Source organism: Suncus etruscus, chromosome 2, assembly GCF_024139225.1.
Source record: "Suncus etruscus isolate mSunEtr1 chromosome 2, mSunEtr1.pri.cur, whole genome shotgun sequence".
Taxonomy (NCBI): domain Eukaryota; kingdom Metazoa; phylum Chordata; class Mammalia; order Eulipotyphla; family Soricidae; genus Suncus; species Suncus etruscus.
In genome coordinates, this window is record NC_064849.1 from 19,877,562 (window position 1) to 19,898,608 (window position 21,047).

The 21,047-nt window shown below is 48.5% G+C and overlaps 1 protein-coding gene across 1 annotated transcript in view; it reads right to left on the minus strand.

The window, feature by feature from the left end:
* ARMC9 (armadillo repeat containing 9) overlaps nucleotides 1-21,047 on the minus strand; it is an 88,592-nt gene that overhangs the window by 45,824 nt on the left and 21,721 nt on the right. Inside the window, exons 12-19 of the mRNA XM_049769356.1 lie at nucleotides 20,658-20,750; nucleotides 18,421-18,511; nucleotides 16,751-16,874; nucleotides 13,485-13,624; nucleotides 12,538-12,614; nucleotides 9,232-9,306; nucleotides 4,506-4,596; nucleotides 2,251-2,309 (exon numbers count right to left, since the gene is read on the minus strand). Coding sequence (XP_049625313.1) covers nucleotides 2,251-2,309; nucleotides 4,506-4,596; nucleotides 9,232-9,306; nucleotides 12,538-12,614; nucleotides 13,485-13,624; nucleotides 16,751-16,874; nucleotides 18,421-18,511; nucleotides 20,658-20,750 — 750 coding nt within the window. The remainder of the gene's footprint in view (nucleotides 1-2,250; nucleotides 2,310-4,505; nucleotides 4,597-9,231; nucleotides 9,307-12,537; nucleotides 12,615-13,484; nucleotides 13,625-16,750; nucleotides 16,875-18,420; nucleotides 18,512-20,657; nucleotides 20,751-21,047) is intronic.

Here is a 21,047-nt window from a genome sequence, read left to right on the forward strand (position 1 = left end):
TTGAGGCCTAAATCGAGTGCAAGGTAAACACCTTAACCTTCACACCATTTCTTTGGGGCTCCCATATTTAACATTTTATTTAAAATTACATTAAAATGGTACAAACTGAATGCTAGTGTCCATATATGTAGTTTTATGGGAACACAGCTGTGTCTGTTCATTTGCGTGCGAGTGAGGACTATTGTATTATAGAAACTTGGGCAGCTGTACAGAAACGGGGCTGATCACAACATCAAAGGCACTCATTATCTTCCCTTTCCTACGAAAACTCTGCATATTCCTGTTGTAAGCAGGCCCAGCTGCATCAACTCTGTGTGACCTCTGGTCTCTGGATCCACCTTAGAAAAGGAGAATCTGGGAGGGAAGGAAAGTGAGAGCACGAATGCTTGTTGGTGCCACCTACAGGCCACAGAGGAAAAGTGCAGGTGCAGAGGTCTCCAGAAAAGGGACACCCACAGATCGGAGGGTGGTGGGTGCTGTCTGGGGGCTTTGAGAAGGGCTAGCTACCCGAGTAGATGCCATCAAGGAACAGAAATGGTAGTACAGAGGATTGAGTGTTTGCCTTGCACGAAGCCAACCAGGATTTGATAGTTGGCATTCCATATGGTCCACCATATGGAGCCTGCCAGGAATGATTCCTGACCTCAAGAGCCAGGAGTAACCCCTGAGCACCACTGGGTATGACCCCAACCCCCACCTCCAAGGAAAAAACAAGATAAAAAAGAAACTTGGCCTTTAGACACCTTGTGAATTGGGGACCCAAACCACAAATATACGTCTAGCATCCACTTCAGAGTAATTGTTCCACAAGTAATCCTCTGTTCCCCACACCACCAAGTAAAAGAGAAATATAAATCCTTACAACCACTGAGCACCCAAGAAAAGCATGTACTCAGGAATGCACCATCCAGCTCTTACCCTGGCCTCTCAGATGCTTTCTTGAAAGCAACAGGAAAATTTAGCATCACCTAAAAAATGTATCTACAGCCCAATGGAATCTTTAGGAAACCCCCGTCCTTTATATCCATATGACTTCTGAACCCCCATCCTCTAAAAGAATCCAGGTGAGGGTCTGGAGAAAGAGAGGGCACTTGCCTTGTACAAAGCTGTCCTGTATTCAGTCCCCAGGAACCCATATGGTACCCTAAGCTGTGCCAGGTATATACAATCTCTGAGCATGGAGCCAGGAATAAGCCCTGAGCACTGCGGTATAGCTCATAAAACACCCCTAAAAATAAGAACAGGGCCGAGAGCTGGTACAGCAGGTAGGGTGTTTGTCTGTATGTGGCTGACCCAGGTTCAATCCCCAGCACCCTATATGGTCCCCTGAGCCTGCCAAGAGTGATTCCTGACTGCAGAGTTAGAAGGAATCCCTGAGCATTTGCTGGGTGTGGCCTGAAACCACTAAAAAATAAAAATAAAAATAGTTGAGAGACTCAGTCCAGCAAAAGGGCTGGTGGTTCCCTCGTCATAAGTTCAAACTGGATACAGTGAGGCCCAGGGGTAAGAGGCCTGTGGGAACAGGCCAGGAGGGGCTGGGGAATTGAAGAAGTGGTCACAGACACCCTCAGTGAGGTGTAGCTCTACTAACCAAATCACAGAGCAGGGAGAAAGGGCAGCAGATTGAAGGTTTCCATTTCTGGAGGGAAGATCCATATTATTTGCTTTGGGGCCACACCCAGTGGTCCCCAGAGATATTCCTGACTCTGAGCTGGAGGTGTTTATGGTTTGCTGTGTACAAGGCAATTTGCCTTAATCTCTGGACCCCTGTGCTATCTCTCTGGGCCCTCACACTAACATTTATTTTAGGCTTTTGGGCCACACTTAGTGATGATGCTCAGGGGTTATTCCTATTCCTAGCTCTGTGTTCAGGAATTACTCCTGGCGAGCCTGGGGAACCATATAGGCTAGCTAGGCTCAAACCCAGGTCATCAACATTCAAGGCAAATGACCTATATGTTGTACTATCTCTGGCCCCTACACTAAATTTGGTTGTTGTTGTTTTGTTTTGCTTTGGGGCCATACTCAGCAACGATCAGGAATTAATTCTGGCTCTGCACTCAAAAATCATCCCAGGAGGTTGTCAAGGGACCATATAAATGCCAGAGGTCAGGGTTGGCCATGTACAAGGCAAACACCGTCCCCACTGCACTAATTCTCTGGCCCCTCACACTAAAATTTTAAGGCAAAAATGAAACTCAGAATAGACTTGGCACAAAGTTTCATGTGGTTTTGGGAACTCTGACTTACTTCATCATCGTCATCTTCTTCATCATCATCAGATTCCAGATCACCATCAGGGATCTCTTCTGAAGGAAAGAAACATCAGTGAAAAACTAAATACTGGGGATGGTGGATGGTGGATCAGCAGCCCTGGTCGGCAAGAGAAGACCCAGTTCTGGGGAATCATTCAGGAATCATTTCTGGCATTGCTCAGAGGACTATATGGAATGCTGGGGATTGAACCTAGGTTGGCCATATTCAAGGCAAATTGTGCTATTGCTCTGGCTCCTCACAGAGTTTAAGTTCCCACATGGATACATGAGGGAACAACCAGAGAACAAGCCTATTTCTGCATGTGGATAACAGTATCCAAATCACCATGTCCTCAAGTGACTGGTGGGAGAAGGACTTCATAGCCTCAAGTACTCAGCTCCCTGGCCCAGGCAGGCTATGTTGCAGGTGTCACAGAGTTGGACTCCTTTACTGAACAGTCCCCTCTTCCTGAGCTCACTTGCATTTCACTGAGAACTGGACGTGCTCGGCATCTCAGGATGATAAACATTGACTGATGGCAGGGCTGGGAGCCTGACCAGGGATGTGCCTCAGTGCTGGTCTGAGACACAGGGATGTAGGAGGAAGAAGGGGCCCCAAGTTTCAGGGCTTCTGTTTTCAGCAACTCCCCTTGTTGTTCCTATCACTGTTAGGGATGATCAGAGAGAAAGGGCAATGACCAGGGATTAGGGCCATGCATATACCACCTGGCATGGGTGTTCGCCCTGTTCTGCTCCTGTGTCTACACAACCTTTGCCCTATGCTGACATGTGGTGCCCTCTAAAATGCACACTGCAGTGCCCAGCCCCTTCCTGTCCTGAGTGCCAACTCTGCAGCTCCTGCCCAGCCCCAGAGGTATGACCTCCTTCCCAGGAAGAGGTCTTCACAGGCTCCTCATGGCCACCAAGTGAGGCCCATTTCTACCAGCCAGAGCTCCCTCGGGTTCCCCCAGTGGAGTGAAGGGCCTCAAAGTACTGGGAAAAGGCTGTGGGATGAAAATGGGACTTGAATGTTTGTGAGAGGCTCCAGGTAGCTGAGCTGAGCTCTAAATGCTGCTTCCCTCTCTAGCTATGACTCGGTTCATGCTGTCAAGTCCCACATGGAGACAGAGCCAGAAATGTCTCTAGATCTTCTGGTCCTGGGCATCACTGCCAATACCTGTCAATTCCATTACATAGGGGTTCACTGGTTTATTGGGGTGCAGCAGGAAGTGGAGGAGAGGTCCTCCATGCAAATGTTCAAATGTCTTTGTTTCAAAGCTGAGAATGCCTGAGGGAAGTAGTTCTGGGAACCTCACTGTCCCTGGGCCACAGAACTGCTCAGACACTTGTGAGGTAACCAAGAGGTCCAGATTTAGGCACTTTTTGGCCCAGCTTAGAGATGGAGCATGGGATGTGTGGATGGGGATGGAAAATAGAGGCTCTGAAGAGTCCTAACCCCAGAGGGCTCAGCAGCAAGCTGGAGCAGAAAAGGACCACTTTCCCCAGGACCCTCCCTGTACCTTGTTTCCATCCTCTATTAGAACCCTATTTTGTTTCATTTTGTCTTTGAGTCACACCTGGCAGTGCTCCTGGGTCTCAGGGATCACCTGGTGGTACCTGGGGGCCATATGGGATGATGGAGATCAAATTCAAGTCAGTCATGTACAAGGCAAGCACATTCTCTATTTTCCTATTTTGTCACATAACTGAAGGATCATTTTGTTCTGTGCTCATATGAGTCAAGGCTGGGGAGGAAAACTAAGGTGCTCAGCAGCCTGACTGGTTTTTTGTTTGTTTGTTTGTTTGTTTGTTTGTTTGTTTGTTTGTTTGTTTTTGGGCCATCCTCAGTGGCACTCAGGCACTCCTAGCTCTGCACTCAGAAATCGCCCTGATAAGCTCAGGGGACCATATGAGATACTGAGAATCAAATCTGGGTCTCTCCCAGGTCAGCCGTGTACAAGGCAAATGCCCTACCACTGTGCTCTCGCTCCGGCCCCACCAGCCTGACTTTGGGACAGGACATAAAGTCCTTTTACTGCAGGGGAGGCTGCTTCAGTAGCAGGGTCACTTGTGCCTTCTAGAATGAGTTTAAGAAGACAAGAATGTCCCTGTCAGAAACTCTGGTGGGCTGGGGAGACTCCGGACTTGGAGGTGGAATTGTGGGCCATGTGGTAGGAACCAGAGTTTGATCCCCAGGAGAGTCAGGTCAGGGTGGGCAAGAGGATGCAAAGAGGGTGACCTGGCATGTACCTGAGCTGAGCTGCTCGATGATGAACTCGATCTGGCGGATCATCTCGGAGCTGCCTTCCTTGATGAAGGAGCGCAGAATGTCCTCCATGCCCTTTGCCGGAAAGGAGACAGCTCGGTCAGTTCTAGGGGGCTCTTCTCAAGGGGCAACTGTATGTAATCCCCTCAAAAGCAGATTTTATGGGGAGAGGACTTGTAAATATAAAGCTATTTCAGTATTTTTTTGTTTTTGTTTTTGGGCCATACCCGGTGATACTCAGAGGTCACTTCTGGCTATGTGCTCAGAAATCGCTCCTGGCTTGGGAGACCATATGGGACACCTTACCCCTAGCGCCACTGCTCCAGTCTCTTTTCAATATTTTATATAAATATTTTATATAAATTTATTTTTTTTTTTTTTTTTTTTTTTTGATTTTTGGGCCACACCCGTTTGACGCTCAGGGGTTACTCCTGGCTATGCGCTCAGAAATCGCTCCTGGCTTGGGGGGACCATATGGGACACCGGGGGATCGAACCGCGGTCCGTCCTACGCTAGCGCTTGCAAGGCAGACACCTTAACTCTAGCGCCACCTTCCCGGCCCCATAAATTTATATTTTATATAAATATTCTGTTATAATTCATCACGAAATCTTCTTGATTATCTTACCTGATTATAATATACTGAGGAAAAAAACTATTATAAATTTTTTTCTGCTTATTTTCCCTAAATTTATACACTGCCTTCTAGACTTTTTTTTTTTTTTTTTTTTTTTTTTAGATTTTTGGGCCACACCGGGTAACGCTCAGGGGTTACTCCTGGCTATGTGCTCAGAAGTTGCTCCTGGCTTGGGGGACCATATGGGACACCGGGGGATCGAACCGCGGTCCGTCCAAGGCTAGTGCAGGCAAGGCAGGCACCTTACCTTTAGCGCCACCACCCGGCCCCCTAGACTTTTTTTGTTGTTGTTGTTTTGTTTTTGGGCCCACATACGGTGTTACTCAGGGGTTACTCCTGGCTATGTGCTCAGAAATTGCTCCTGGCCTGGGGACCATATGGGATGCCAGGGGATTGAACCGTGGTCAGTCTTAGGCTAGCGTGCATAAGGCAGACATCTTACCTTTAGCACCACCACTCCGGCCCCCTTCTAGATTTTTAGGGCCAAATATCATTTCCAAAAAGTGATCATAGAAATAAACATATAGAACATCATTTTAAAAGTTATTTTTTTCGGGGCCAGAGAGATAGCATGGAGGTAAGGCATTTGCCTTTCATGCAGAAGGTCAGTGGTTCAAATCCTGGTATCCATATCAACCCCTGAGCCTGCCAGGAGTGATTTCTGAGCATAGAGCCAGGAGTAACCCCTGAGCACTACCAGATGTGACCCCAAAACTAAAAAAAAAAGTTATTTTTTTCAGGGGCAGGAGCAATAGCATAGCAGCAGGACATTTGCCTTGCATGTGGCTGACCCAGGACAGACCTGGGTTCGATCCCTGGCGTCCCCTATGGTCCCCCAAGCGATTTCTGAGCACATAGCCAGGAGGAGTAACCTCTGAATGTCACCTGGTGTGGTCTAAAAACAGAAGGTTTTTTTTTTTTTTCAGTTTTTGGGTCATACCTAGCAATGCTCAGGGGTACTCCTCACTATGTGCTCAGGGACCACTCTTGGAGGTGCTCAGGGGACCAAATGAGATGCCAGAGATAAACTGAGTTGGAAATATGCAAGACAAGCACCTTCCCTGCTGTACTATTTTTCCAAGCCCCAGTTATCATTTTTTCTATCAGTAGAACTATAAAGGCACTATATTATACTTTATTACAAAACACTACCATCAGAATTTTTAACTCTGACAGAAACCAGGGAAATGAAGAAATGTCTCTCTTTCTTTCTTTCTCTTTCCCCCAGAATTTTTTTTTTTATTTGAAAAGAAAAAAGAAGGCAGAAAAGTCCTTGGGTTAAGAAAGGGCCTCCCTTGGGGCCAGAGAGATAGCATGGAGGTAAGGCATTTGCCTTTCATGCAGAACAACTGTGGTTCGAGTCCAGGCATCCCATATGGTCCCCTGTGCCTGCCAGGGGCATTTCTGAGCACAGAGCCACGAGTAACCCCTGAGCACTGCCAGGTGTGACCAAAAAAAAACAAAAACAAAAACAAAAAAAAACAAAATAAAAGGGGGGGGCTCCCTTAAGCAGGATTCCCTCAAAGGGTTAAGTATGCAGGTTCACCTGCTGAGGGACTTTTCTGCTACTCTCCTGAAAGTGGGTCAGACTAATGTCCAAAGCAGAGAGAGCAGAGTCCAGAGGAACATGGACATGCACATCATATTAATCAACTTGTGCCTGGAGTTTATTCCTGGACTTTTTAGTTACAGGAGCCACCATGAAAGGTTCCCTTTCTTTAGTGCAGGCCAATTTAGAAACAATTGCTCCTGTTGAATCAAAGCTGTGTGGAGCACAGCTTGGGACAAAGTGAAACCTGACCAAGTAAAGCTGAGTGATGCCTTCTAGAAAAGTTAGAGATGGATTATTATCCAAGCTCTTCGGGGAACTAACTGTATCCTTGGATAAATGACTTAGTTACTCATAGATGTTTCTTCAACTACATTATGTGAGGAAGACAACTCAAATTACTCCAAGTTCACTGAAAGATAAAGTAGGGACAAGAGCAATGGCACAGAGGTCAAGGTGCCTGTCTTGCACGTGGAGATACTGGTATGATCCCTGGCACCGCAAGTCCACCATCACCACCAGAGCCATGAATAGCCCTGAGCACCCTGGGTGTGCCCAAGTCCACCAAAAAAGAAAATAAAGTAGATAACCGGGACTGAATCACTTTAGTGGCTGGCGCGCGTGTGTGTATGTGTGTGTATGTGTGTGTGTGACAGACCCAGGACACAGGCCTTTTGGGACAGACAGGGCAGTACCGCAGCTCTCTGCCATCCCAGAGTTTCAGAGATTTGGATTCCCAGCATTCTGTCATTCTCTCTCTCTCTCTCTCTCTCTCTCTCTCTCTCTCTCTCTCTCTCTCTCTCTCTCTCTCTCTCTCTCTCTCTCTCTCTCTCTCTCTCTCTCTCCCCCCCCTCCCTCCCTCCCTCCCTCCCCCCCTTTTCTTTTCTTTTTTTAGTTGTTCTTTGGGCTACACCCAGCGGTGTTCAGGAGTTACTCCTGGCTCTATGCTCAGAAATTAGAAATTACTCCTGGCAGGCTTGAGAGACCATATGGGATGCCGGGGAATCAAACCCAGGTTGGCCACATCAAGGCAAATGACCTACCTGCTATACTATCACCCTGGCCCATCATTACTTTTCCATGCTTCCCCAACCCCACTTCCTTTCTGCTTCTCTTTCTGAGACTCCAGCTACATATATGTACAACCTTGGGGGAGTGGCGCCCCTTCTTCATTTTCTGCTGACCCAAATCTCAAAGCTCCACCAAAGGCTCTCTGCACCATCACCCTCTACCCTGCCATGTGGTTCCCTGAGAGTCATCACTTCCAGTCCCACACCCTTCCAGACTTGCCCCTCTTGTGCCAGAATAAACCCCATAAAGAACTGAACCACATTCTCTTTTTCTGGGTTAAACCTCCACTAGGAAAACAGTAGAAATTAAGTTCCATTGCTCGTGGAGATCACAGAGATTTTGAAATCAACTATTATATCTGTGTAATGGTTGTAATTCTAGATTTAGCAATTCCAGGTGATCTGAGCCAAGTAGAAGAACATGTTCTGTTTGCCTTAAAAGGAAGTGAGCCTGTGTTTTGACTATAGGAATATGTTGTCATAGCATTTAATGCACACCAGCAATTAGTAATCTGTTTCCATGCTGGAAGGAAAAAGGGGAAATGCTTGTGGTTTTGCTGATTAGCTCCAAGAAACACTTGTCATCTTGACATAAGGTGCTAATCACTCAGGCTTATTCCAGACTTTGAATCTATGCATAGACTCACACACACTAACTGCTAGATTTGCTGGACAGGCTGACTGAGTTCACGCAATGGTACCCACTACTGTCCTGTCCCACCAGGGTGAGGGGATGGAGCAGACACAGAAGGGAGTCCAGAGTCCTCAAGAATCTCCCCGTGACATGATCTGACTAACAGATGCTTTTCCTTACTCAATTCCTTTCTTTTCTTTCTTTTTACCATTTTGGTTTTTGAGCCATATCCAAAACCCAACATACTCAGGACTTAGTACTCCTAACTCTGTGCTCAGGGGTTGTGACCTCCTTTGTAACTTGGAGTTTTTGTGAGCACACCCATAGCTTAGGTTGTATATTGCTTTGTGATTGTGATTATTCTTCACCTGTGACTGGCTTACCCCTATAAGACCCCTTGTTTGGAAAATAAACTTGTTGCACTCCTAACTACACATTCTCTGTGTGTGGTTTCATTTATTTCATATTTCATATTTCTCCGTACGCTGGTCCAGGTAACCCACTCTCCCTGAAGTGGATTCACTGAAATCGCACTGGTGCTGTAAGACAGAAGCTGCTTACAGCAGGGAACCATTTGAGGTACCAGGGATTGCACCTAGGTTAGCTGCTTGCAACATGAAGAGCTAAACCCCTACCCTATATCTTTCTAGCACCTCGATCATTTTCTTTCTTAGTTTTGAAAAATCCCTAAGTGTTCCCAAAGCTCCAAATTTAAGAGAGCCATTTATATTTTTAAAAACATTTCTTCCAGCTAAATCTGCTGAGAAGTTCCTGAAATAAGGCTGGCAATCCTCTGGGACATGGGGAGACTTGGTCTTACCATGGCCCGGGCCTCCTCGCGTATGGACGGGACAGAGAGGATGCTGTACAGGGCTCCATTCACATAAGGCTGGATCTGCAAGAGGAACATCTGGTCATAGACACCCCTGGGACTCACAGCACCACCCCCCCACATACACACCCCATTAGGGAGAGAGTTTTTAAGCAATGTAGGTGAGTCCCAGGGACAGTGCCAAGATCCTCCAAGTGCTGAGTCTCTGAACTCCCGTGTCAAACAGCCGTGGCTGACCTGCATCTTACACAGACCTGATCTCTTTGGTAAAGACCCGTTTGATGCTCAGGGGTTACTCCTGGCTAAACACTCAGAAATTGCCCCTGGCTTGGGGGGACCATATGGAACGCTGGGGGATCGAACCTTGGTCCTTTCTTGGCTAGCGCTTGCAAGGATGACACCTTACCTCTAGCGCCACTTCTCCGGGCCCAGACTTATTTTTTCTTTTTCAATTTTTGGATCATACCTGTGATGCTCAGGGCTTATTTCTGGCTCTGTGCTCAGGAATCACTCTTTTTTTTTTGGGGGAGGGGGTCACACCCGGCAGCGCTCAGGGGTTAGTCCTGGCTCTATGCTCAGAAATTGCTTCTGGCAGGCTCGAGGGACCCTATGGGATACCAGGATTCGAACCACCATCCTTCTGCATGCAAGGCAAATGTTTTACCTCCATGCTATCTCTCCAGCCCCAGGAATCACTCTTACCTGGTTCTGGGGGCCATATGGGATACTGGGGATTGAATCTGGGCTGCCTCATAATGCAAAGAAAATGTCCTTTCAGCTGTGCATCACTCCAACCCGGGGACTTTTTTTTTTTTCAGACTCATCACCTCACACCCTGCTCCATTGCCTGTGACAGTGACCTGGTCTTCCTCACTGCCCAGTCCTACCTGGAGTCCAAACATCTGACAGTCAGCTACTTCTACCCCAAGGATGGAATCAGTCATCTCCCCACTGAGCAGAGTCCCTTTCTCTGGAAGCCCTAAGCTGCTGGGAGAGGTATGGGACCCTGGGGTGTTTGGCCAGGAACCCTCACTGTCCTCAGCCAGGCCTTCCTACTGCCCTTTCTCCACCACAGCAATATGCATGGGCCAGTTCCTGCCCTTGAAAGCTCTGATCCAGACTATAACCCCAGTCCAGGAGCCTTTACTGATGCTGGGGTACATGCATGCCCTAGTCTCAGCTTTCTGCCTGTTCCCCATACTTTGGTACTAGACACAACAAGCGTATCTGCAGAAACAATGCAGTACTGAGCATCAACCTCAAGTGCTTGCTTTGCCCGTGGCTGAATCTTAGGTTCAATCCCCAATATCTGCCAGCAGTAATCACTGAGCAAGAGCTCAGTAAGTCCTGAGCACCATCAGGCATGGCCCTAAATAAAAACAAAAAAAAAAAAACTCATGGCCAGGGCCGAGAGATAGCGCAGAGGTAGGGCGTTTGCCTTAAACGCTGAAGGACGATGGTTTGAATCCCGGCATCCCATATGGTCCCCCAAGCCTGCCAGGGGTGATTTCTGAGCGTAAAGCCAGGAATAACCCCTGAGCGTTGCCAGGTGTGACCCAAAAACCAAAACCAAACCAACAAAACAAAACAAACAAACAAACAAACAAAAAACTCATGGCCTTGCTTGTGCTCTCCCACTTGAGCTATGTCGCTCACCTAAAACAGCTTATTTCACACTTGTTTCTCTGGGGCTGGAGAGAGAGCACAGTGGGAAAGGCACTTGCCTTGTACCTGGCCAACCTGGATTTGATCTCCATCCCATATTGTAACTCAGATGCCAGGAATGATTCTTGAGTGCAAAGCCAGGAGTAGCTCCTGAGCATTGCCAGGTGTGGCCCCCCAAAACAAAGAAAAACAGGAAAACCTAATATACGTTTACATGCCTAGAATACATTATCACAGGGCTAGAGAGATAGCACATTTGCCTTGCATGCAGTTGACCCAGGTTTGATCCCCATTACCCCACATGGTCCCCAAGCCTTCCAGGAGTGATACTTGAGTGCAAAGCCACAATGCCAAGTGTGGTCCAAAAACAAAATACAGCAAACAAAAATACCAACTTTTTGTACACACCAACTTTAAAGAAGCACATGGTCTAGTGGGATGGGGGATGGGCAAGGTAGTTGAAAAGGGATTGGCATAAACCAAACAGGAACGGCATGCTACAGCACAGAGAGGGGAAGACTAAAACCACTCAGAGGGAGGCCATGTTTTTGGCAGACACATTTATGGGAGAATTATAAAGACAATAATAATATTGTGGGGAAGTTTTTGCTCATAATTTACCAATATCTGTTTGTTTTAGGGCCATACCTGTTGGTGCTCAGGGGACCATATAGGATGCTAGAGACTAAACTGGAGTTGGAAGCATGCAAGGCAAATGCTCTACCCACTGTACTATCACTTTGGTCTCCAAACACCTCTATTTTAAAGAGGTGGGTGCATGGGGCCGGAGAGATAGCATGAAGGTAATGTGTTTGCTTTGCATGCAGAAGGTCGGTGGTTCGAATCCCGGCATCCCATATGGTCCCCCGAGCCTGCCAGGAGCGATTTCTGAGCATAGAGCCATGAGTAACGACTGAGCGCAGGCGGATGTGACCCAAAAACCAAAAAATAAAAAAAAAGTCGGTGCAGGCTTTGCATGCAGGAGCCCCAGTTTCAATCCTTGGCAGTGGTCTCTAGCACTGAACTCAGGTTTAGTCCCCAAGCACCATCATATGTGGATCCCCCTCAAAAAACAAGGGTGCCAACCATGGGCTGTTTTGAAGTAGTGAAAGTTCATGAACTAAAGGGAAAATACCCAGAAAGACCTTGAAAATAAGGGTCATGGTTATCTAGAGCATAGCAACACATGCTCTCACATACAACACCATGTACCACAGACACACACAATCACATGGACACACCTGGCACAGTGTACCACATACACACAGACACCCACATACACATACATACTTAACACAGAAACATGCATCAACACAACACTCAAGCATATGCAGACACACACAGATGATCAACACACACACACACCCACACTGGCAAACATATCACACATATTTATATACTCACATGCAGGTTCATATACATACCGAAGCACACCATACTCAGACAACACACAACACTCCCCTTTCAGGTGCATACACAACCATGCGGGAAACACTGCAGGGGGGAACACGGGCCTGGGGAGGTGCTGAGGGGGGATACGAAGCATGGCCCTGACACCAGCCCCAAAGCTCGCCCACTCTGAATGACTTGGGAGCGAAGGAACATCTATAATCAATGGGTGGTGGGTACCTCGTGGTTTTCGTGGCCCAGCAGATCCGAGAGAACTTTGAGCACGAGGCCAGCCTCCTTGGCACACATGTTCTTCCCTTTAGGACCGAGACAGCAGGGCAAGCATGAGGCGGCCACCCACGCTGGGGGACTGCAGCCCCTCTGTACAGGTGTGGTGGGAGCTGGTGGGTGCCTGGCTGGATCCCAGCTGGGTTCTCATCACAACAGGAAGGCCTGTGACCTCAGGGGCACTCGAGGAGGTGTCTTGGTTATTACTGATAAAACCCAATGCTGCTGAGCTTGCACTTAAGGCCTAAATGAAGCCCCGCTAATGGAAACCCTCACACTGAGCAGCAAAGGACCCCAAGTGTCCTTCCTCCCACCACCACAGTGAGTTGCCTAGTGAGAAGGAGAAAAGCTGAATGGAATAGGATTACTCTGATGCAGAATGTAACTTGACAACCTAGCTCAGGGCTAGGACTGAAAGGGCCCAACAGTACTCTCCCTCTCTGGGGCCTTCCCACACTGCCTGGGGCAGTCATAGGCTGGAGCAGGCACCTCTCCAGGAGAAGCCACTTCCACCCCAAGGTACTGGGACTGGCTGTGGAAGGAACTTACAGGAAGGCGTCAAGAACACATCTCCACCCAACTTGAAGTCAGAAGGAGGGGCCCCAAGTCTGGGTGCTGTGATCAGGGGCCAGGAGCCCTGCCAAGCTAGTCCCATCAAATGTGGGGCCATAAGCTCAGCTTTCAAATAAGATTCAGAGCTCAGCTTGAGTTGCTCCCAGCATGTGCCTGTTTCTGCTCTCTGAGGCTAGAGGAGCAACTCCAGTTCCTCCCTCCATCACAGTCAGTGACTCTGACCCCATAGGCACCTGGACATGCACTCTTGAAGCAGAGGCTTGTGAGCAGGGTCTGTCTGTGCCTTGTCCCCCCATCTCTGTGCCTGTCTCCAGGGACACCCGCACCTGCACTCCGGAGACAGAGATTCATGAGCAGGGCCACGGCGTACTCGAGCGTGTAGTCGGACAGGCAGTCGGGCTCCGTTAGTGTCTCTAGCAGCCAGAAGATGAGGCCATCTTGGATCATGGCTGTCTGCAGTGGGCGCCTGGAGGAAAAGGCTGGTCAGTGAGAGCTGAGGGTGGGCAGCAAATAGCATGGGGACTGGGAAGGTGCTAACATGCTGGGGTAAGGACAGGGGCAGAGAGAATTGAGTCAGGGCAGGCTGTGAGCCCAATGACATGGAAACACATGTCACCCTGTGGCTGTGGGTAGGGCTTAGAGAAGATAAGGCAGAGAAGGTCATCTCTGATAGTTTCCAGTGCATGATTTAAAAGTGGCACCTCCACCCTACCACCAGAAAACCCAGCAGTCTCCCACCCACTGCTGCTATCTTCTCAACAGAAAAATGGCCCTACTCCACCAAGCTCTAAAAGAAATGAATGGAAGACAATACTTCCCAGGTAGCACAGTCCAGGCTGATTCCATGGTAGCCTTCTCAGAAAGGGGGAGGAGGACCCAGATTCCCCTTTCTGCATGAACCAAAGTAGCCCAATGCCACCCCCTACACCCTCTGACAGAAATAGCCCAACTCAGGAAGTCTTGAGCACCACTAGGAATTATTCCTGCTAGAAATAGTCCCTCTCCAATAAAATAAAATTAAATTAAATTAAATTAAAAAGTGACCAATTCTCAATGGCAAGTGGACATATGGGAAAAATTACATAAGCTCAGGGTAGAGCATAAGACCAGTGGTCCAACCAGTAGACAAGCAGGGGTGGGAGTCTCAGGAAGAAATAAAGTCAGGGAACCTGGTGAGAGAAAGGCTGGGAAGTGGTAACCACAGTTCCACAAAGGTGTCACACTCCTGGTTAGAGCCTCGCTACTTCTACATCTTTGAGGGGCCAGGGGAGCCACATGAAGTAAATTTATTCCCCAATAGAAAAGCTTAAGTCACCCTTCGGAGGAGGAGGAGACCTGGCAACAAATACCTGCACTTCCAGGAGGAAGTATCTCTTTACCATAAGAATATGCTATTTAGGTACCAGAGCAGTGGCGCAAGCAGTAGGGTGTTTGCTTTGCATGTGCTAACCTAGTATGGACTGCGTTCGATTCTCCAGAGTCCCATATGGTCCCCCAAACCAGGAGCGAATTTCTGAGCACATAGCCAGGTAACCCTGAGTGTCCCAGGGGTGTGGTCCAGAAAGCAAAAAAAAAAAAAAAAAAAAAAAAAGAAGATGCTATTTAGGGGCCAGAGTGATAGCACAGCAGTAAGGCATTTTGCCTTGCATGCGGCCAATACAGGATGGCCCCCGGTTCAAATCCCGGCATCCCATATGGTTCCCCAAGCCTGCCAGGAATGACTTCTGAGCACAGAGCCAGGAGCGACTCCTGAGTGCCGTCAGGTGTGACCCAAAAACAAAAAAAAAATTTTTTTTTGGTTAATTATTGAATTTCTAGAACCTTTTCAGAGCAGTAAACATGGAGTAAAGTTGTATTTGCCAATTCACAGGAACATGGGTATCATTCAATCTATGGAAGTCTTGTTTTTTTTTTTTTTTGTTGTTGTTTTTGGTTTTTAGGTCACACCTGGCAATGCTTAGGGGTTACTCCTGGCTCGATACTCAGAAATTGCTCCTGGCAGGCTCGGGGACCATATGGGATGCCAGGATTCGAACCACCGACCTTCTGCATGCAAGGTAAAAGCCTTACCTCCATGCTATCTCTCCAGCCCCTTTTGTTGTTGTTGTTGTTATTGTTGCTGTTGTTGGGCCACACCCAGTAACACTTGGGTTACTTCTGGCTATGTGTTCCGAAATTGTTCCTGGCTAGGGGGACTATATGGGACGCCGGGGATCAAACCAGGTCCATCCTGGATCTGCCACATGCAAGGCAAACATCCTACCACCGCGCTATCGCTCCAGCTCCTGGATTGAGGAAGTCTTAACAGGGCTATTCCATGCTCAGAATGAGGGGAACATTTTCAGCGGCTTGGATGCAGCAGAGGGAGCACCCACCTCTCCCCCAAAACCTCTGCTCTTGGAAAGTGGTCTTGGGCCTGAGGAACACTCAAAAACCAACACATTGGGGGAAAGAAGTGCATTCACAAGAGGCCTGAAGGTTCTAGATTGCAAACTTGGCAAGGGAGGCCATGAGCTGACACGAGGGAACCAGAGCTAGTGATCTGGCAACTAAGGTAGCTCTCTCTGCCAGGAGGAAGCAAAGCTCATGTCCACAAAGGGACTCAGATGCCAGTCCCTGCGTAAATAGTCCCAGGGTGAATACCCCAAATAGCCATCATCACCAGGTAAACTGAGAAGCAAGAAATGGTCTAAACAATGGAATGTTCTTTGGCAATACAAAGCAACATATCACCAGGCCAATGAGGGAGGGAACCAGTTTGTGTGCCCAGGGTGTACCCAACTTGGAGAGGCTACATAGGCCACTGGCCAGGAGGCCTAAAAGGAACCTTCTAACCTGGTCTGAGGCATCCTCTGCTGTTCAGTGGAATGGCCTCTAGCTCCCTCAGTGCATGAATAAGCATTGACTTGCACTCTTCATTTGGCAGAGATTTGGGGTGCATAAAGCTAAGTCACTCAAGCTGCTCATGTGAAACATGGAAACGCTCTTGGGAGGATCCCAGATTTCAGAGTCTAGTTTCTTGGTTTCATGTAGATAGTTCCACAGCAGGTTCAGGGCCTAGACATGAGGTGGTGCTGGATGCATGGACAGACCCAACCGCCCCAGCCCACATCCCTAGAACCACCCAGTACCCCATCACTGCTCCCATGGGTAGGACTCCCATAGCCTGTGAGAGAAAGAGGCTCAAGGTATTTGGGCCTCATCTGCAAGGACTAGCAAGCAGGACCTTTTTTTTCTTCCCCAGAGTTTGGGTGAGAATGGAATGAGTGATGGAGAAATAGGCTGCATCTCAGAAGACTGCCTGGGCCAGAAAGATAACGGTGTGGGCAGGGCACCAGATTCATATGCGGCTGGCCTGAATTCAATCCCTACCATGAATTACCCCTGAGTTCAGAGCCAGGAGTAAGCCCTGAGCCCTGAGTGTGACACAAAACCTGGGGAAGAATAAAAAGAACTGGCTCCCCTCAGAATCAGTGAGGAGCATCTGTAGCCTTGTGAGCAATACTTGGACTAAATCTAAACAAAACAGATGTCAAGAAAGCCCACAACTCTATTTCACAGGAGGTGTAGGACCCGGCTGCATGGCCAGCACCTGAGGCTGAACTTTTGCAAGGCCCCCAGAACGTTCTCCCGGGTGATAAGGTCCTTGTCTTCCTCCTTTAGCCTTTCCTCCAGCATCCGCAGCACTTTAGGGCTCTGGGCGAGGTAGAGGCGACCTGGATGGGATCAGAGAAAACCCACAAAAAAGCTTTATGTAGAACAATATGCAAAGTTGTCATTTTAGGGGGCCGGAGAGATAGCATGGTGGTAAGGCATTTGCCTTGCATGCAGAAGGATGGTGGTTCAAATCCCGGCATCCCATATGGTCCCTCAAGCCTGCCAGGAGCGATTTCTGAGCATAGAGCCAGTAGTAACCCCTGAGCGCTGCTGGGTGTGACCCAGGAACCAAAAAAAAAAAAAAAAAAAAGTAATAATAAAGTTGTCATTTTAGCCCCTAAGGTATATTAAAGACACGTCTCCTTTGCAAGCTTTTTGTTCACCAATGTTCAGAGGCTAGTAACCTCCTCCTTGTAACCCACTGGTTCCCAGGGTGGCCCTATCCTTTACCAGAAAGCTTGAATCTAAAGTCAAATGAACAGGGTACAGGGCAAGGGTAACTGCAGCTAAAGAACCCCTCAGATCTCATCACAGAGGCTACCAAGGGAACCTCTGGCTCGTACCTCTGGCTCCTAGACATGTCCATGGGGACCAGAATGATAGTACAATGGGGAGGGTGCTTGCTTTGCACGTGGTAAACCCGGATCAATCTGGTCCCCTGAGCCTGAAAGGGGTGATCCCTGAGTGCAGAGCCAAGAGTAAGCCCTGAGCACCACCAGATGTGGCCCCCAAATCAAAATCAAAATCAAAAGAAAATGAAAATGGACTAGTGAAATAGTGCAGTAGGTTAGATTCCGTTTGCTTACATGTGGTCAGCCTGGTGAGATTCCTGGCAAAACATATGATCCCTAGGCACCACTAGGAGTAATTCCTGAATTCAGAGCCAGGAATAACCCCCTGAGGATCACCAGTTGTGACTTCAAAATAAACATTTTTAAGAAAAGGCTATAGGGGGGCTGGAGAGATGGCACAGTGGTAGGGCATTGCCTTGCACGCGGCCAACCCGGATGGGCCCGGGTTCAATTCCTGGCATCCCATATGGTCCTCCAAGCCTGCCAGGAGCAATTTCAGAGTGGACAGCCAGGAGTAATCCCTGAGCACTGCTGGGTATGGCCCAAAACCTCCAAAAAAAAAGGCTACAGGGCTGGTTGGGACCAGAATCAAATCTTCCTGCAAGCTTATTTTTTTCTCCCAGACAATTGGAGAAAGAGCATTATTACCTATATACTGCCCTGGCAGTGTCTAAAATGTTCTCTGCTACAAAGCAGAGGGCCTACAACATAAAACCTCCAAAAACCTCTAGAACTGGTTCTGCAAAAACTCAACAACAACAACAACAAAAACATTGGACATGGGGTGAGAAACGAGAGAGAAGAGCAGAGATGTGTCACGGCTAAGGGCCTAGGGAGGGATTGTCTGTCCTACCTATCCCATCTATTCCATTCATCTCACCTGCCCCATCCCTCCAGTCTGTCCCATTCATCCTGTTCATCCCATTCGTCCCATCCATCTCATCTATCCCATCCACTCTATCCATCCCGTCCGTCCCATTCATCTCCTCACAGAGCCAATGCAAAAACCCTGGCTCTCTTGAGAAAAACTCACCTTCCACCAGGGAAGCGAAAGCATTGAGTAGCCGAGCCATGTACTGACGCACAGCTTCGCTCTTTGAGTGCAGCAGCTGGAGCACTGTCCTCTGCAGGAGAAATGGAGGTGAGAGACATGGCTGCCTCTGGGAACCATTAGGTTCCATGATGCCTGAATTTACCCAAAGTGAGAGAGGCAAAGTGACCTCATAGAATCTGGACTTCCAGAGGACAGGGTATGAGACTTGGTAAAAAAAATATTATCTGGGGGCTCAAGAAGTGCACAGCACCTTGCCTTGTACTCTTGAAACTGTAAGTTTGACCCCTGATGCCATCCACATGAGCTGTGCCTAATTCTGGCACCACAGACCTTAGACTGCCATATGCAAGCATGAGGACCAAGGCTGTGTGTGACTCCAGATGTCATATCATCAATGGGGGTGGAGATCACTGATTCAGACCCCTCAGTGGAAAAGATAAAAATATGCAAAGCCCTGGACCAACACAAAAAAAGAGACTGTTTGCTCTGCTCATTACTGATGTTTTTCCAGGAGTAAGAGAAATAAGGCAAACATTCAATTTTGCTCCCTCCAAACCTCACCCAGAGAACATGAGTAGGTTGGTTCTAAGTTTTTAGGAACAGAGCTAGTATGCAGCTGAACCTGCTTCAATCCCAGCACTGTTTATGGTCCTTTGAGCACTTACAGGTTCCTTGTGAGTACAGAACCCAGATTAGTCCCAGTGTACCTTCAGATTTAGCCTAAGACCCACTCCCCACTAAAGAAACTAAGTACTTGGGGACAGCGAGGAAGGCATGTGGCAGTGGGAGCCCCATCTGGTGATGGGGTGAAAACCCAGGATGACCTGGTGTGGGCAGCAGTGGGAAGTAAGAGTTGCCTGGTTTACACCACTGACTTTCCAGGACTCAACACTACTTACTGGACAGTGGCATATGCTGAACTCTTTCAAGGGCCAAAAAGGCAAGGGGGAGCAGAATTCCTCTACACAAAGAGGAGGCAGGACAGAGTAGCAGGACACAGCTCATGGACCCTCCACTCCTGAGACAGTCTATGTAGCAAGACCATCCTCATCTTCACTGGGGCTCTGTCAGCTGGCAATATTCCTAACTATTCCCATCCCTCAACAGTGAATGCTGTGAGGTCACCAAGGTCCCCAGAAACCCAAGCCAAGCCTCTAACATGGACACATACCCAACAGGGGTGGATCAATTCAGAATAGTGTGAGACTGAGTGGGAAAAGAGAAGAACTTCAGAAAACTGTCTGCCTGAGATATGAGAGAGTGGGGAAGGTGCTGGCCTTTAGAAATGGTTTAATAGGGCCCGGAGAGATAGCACAGCGATGTTTGCCTTGCAAGCAGCCGATCCAGGACCAAAGGTAGTTGGTTCGAATCCCGGTGTCCCATATGGTCCCCCGTGCCTGCCAGGAGCTATTTCTGAGCAGACAGCCAGCAGCCAGGAGTAATCCCTGAGCACTGCCGGGTGTGGCCCAAAAACCAAAAAAAAAAAAAAAAAAAAAAAAGAAATGGTTTAATACCCAGCACTGCAAAATGCCTGAGCCCTGCCCTGCCCTGGCCAGGAGTGGTATTTGAGCAGAGCCAGGAGTGGCTCAAAACCTAACAAACAAAAACCACAACAGTGTGAGAGGGTGCGGAGTGTTAGTACAGCAAGTAGGGCATTTGCCTTGCACGAGGTCAACCTGGGTTCAATCCCTGGCACCACACATGGCCCCCTTTGCCCCACCAGCACCACTGTACTGAGTGCAGAGCCAAGAGTAAGGAATGAGTACCACAGGGTGTGGGTACTCCTTCACCCCAAAAAGAAGAAAAACAGGAGAGAAAAAAATAATTCATTAGAGTACCAGTTCCAGGAACGAGAGATGTTCAAGGAAAATTCTAGAACAAAGCTCATGTCAGGGAGGAAAAGTTCACAGATGACCCAGATATCTGCCAGGGACACCTGGTGGTCAGCTGGGAAGCCCCACAGAGACCAGAAGCAGAGAACAGCTGACCACGTGCTGCAATCAAGGCTATCCAGAGTCCCTGCAGCAGGTGAGGTAAGTCAGAGCTTCCTCCTATCACCTCCTGGATGGGCCCCTCTTCCTCAGATGGGGGCCAGTATGCACTTTCTGACAGAGGAGTTTGTGCTGCTCCTTAGTGAACACAAAATCAAACCTTATCCTTTAGGGTGCAGGGGGAAGGTGAGGGTGGAATGGGGGGAGCTGAGAACGCCCACTCACCTGGCTGTGACTGTGACAGTCCAGGAGGTCATTGCTGACGTAGGCCTGCATAACTGTCTCCCTCTGCTCCCCAGGCTGGGACGTAGTCAGGCGCTGGAGGAGGAAGCATAGAGTCAGCACCCCAAGACCTTACAGGGTGAGGGCCTCAGGGCCATGCAGAAAGGATACCTGGCTGACAGCCCAGGAGTGACCTTGCTGGGGTCAAGACAGGAAGGGCAGGGGACTAAGGGGAGGGAGGGGAGGCTGCCCAGGAGAGGTCTCAAATGCTGGGAAAGACAAATGCAAAGACAAGTGCATGGTGGGGCAATTCAGCAGTGCTCAGCAGGTTACTCCTGGCAGTGCATGGGATCATATGGGATATCGGGGAACGAACTCATGTTTGCTGCATGC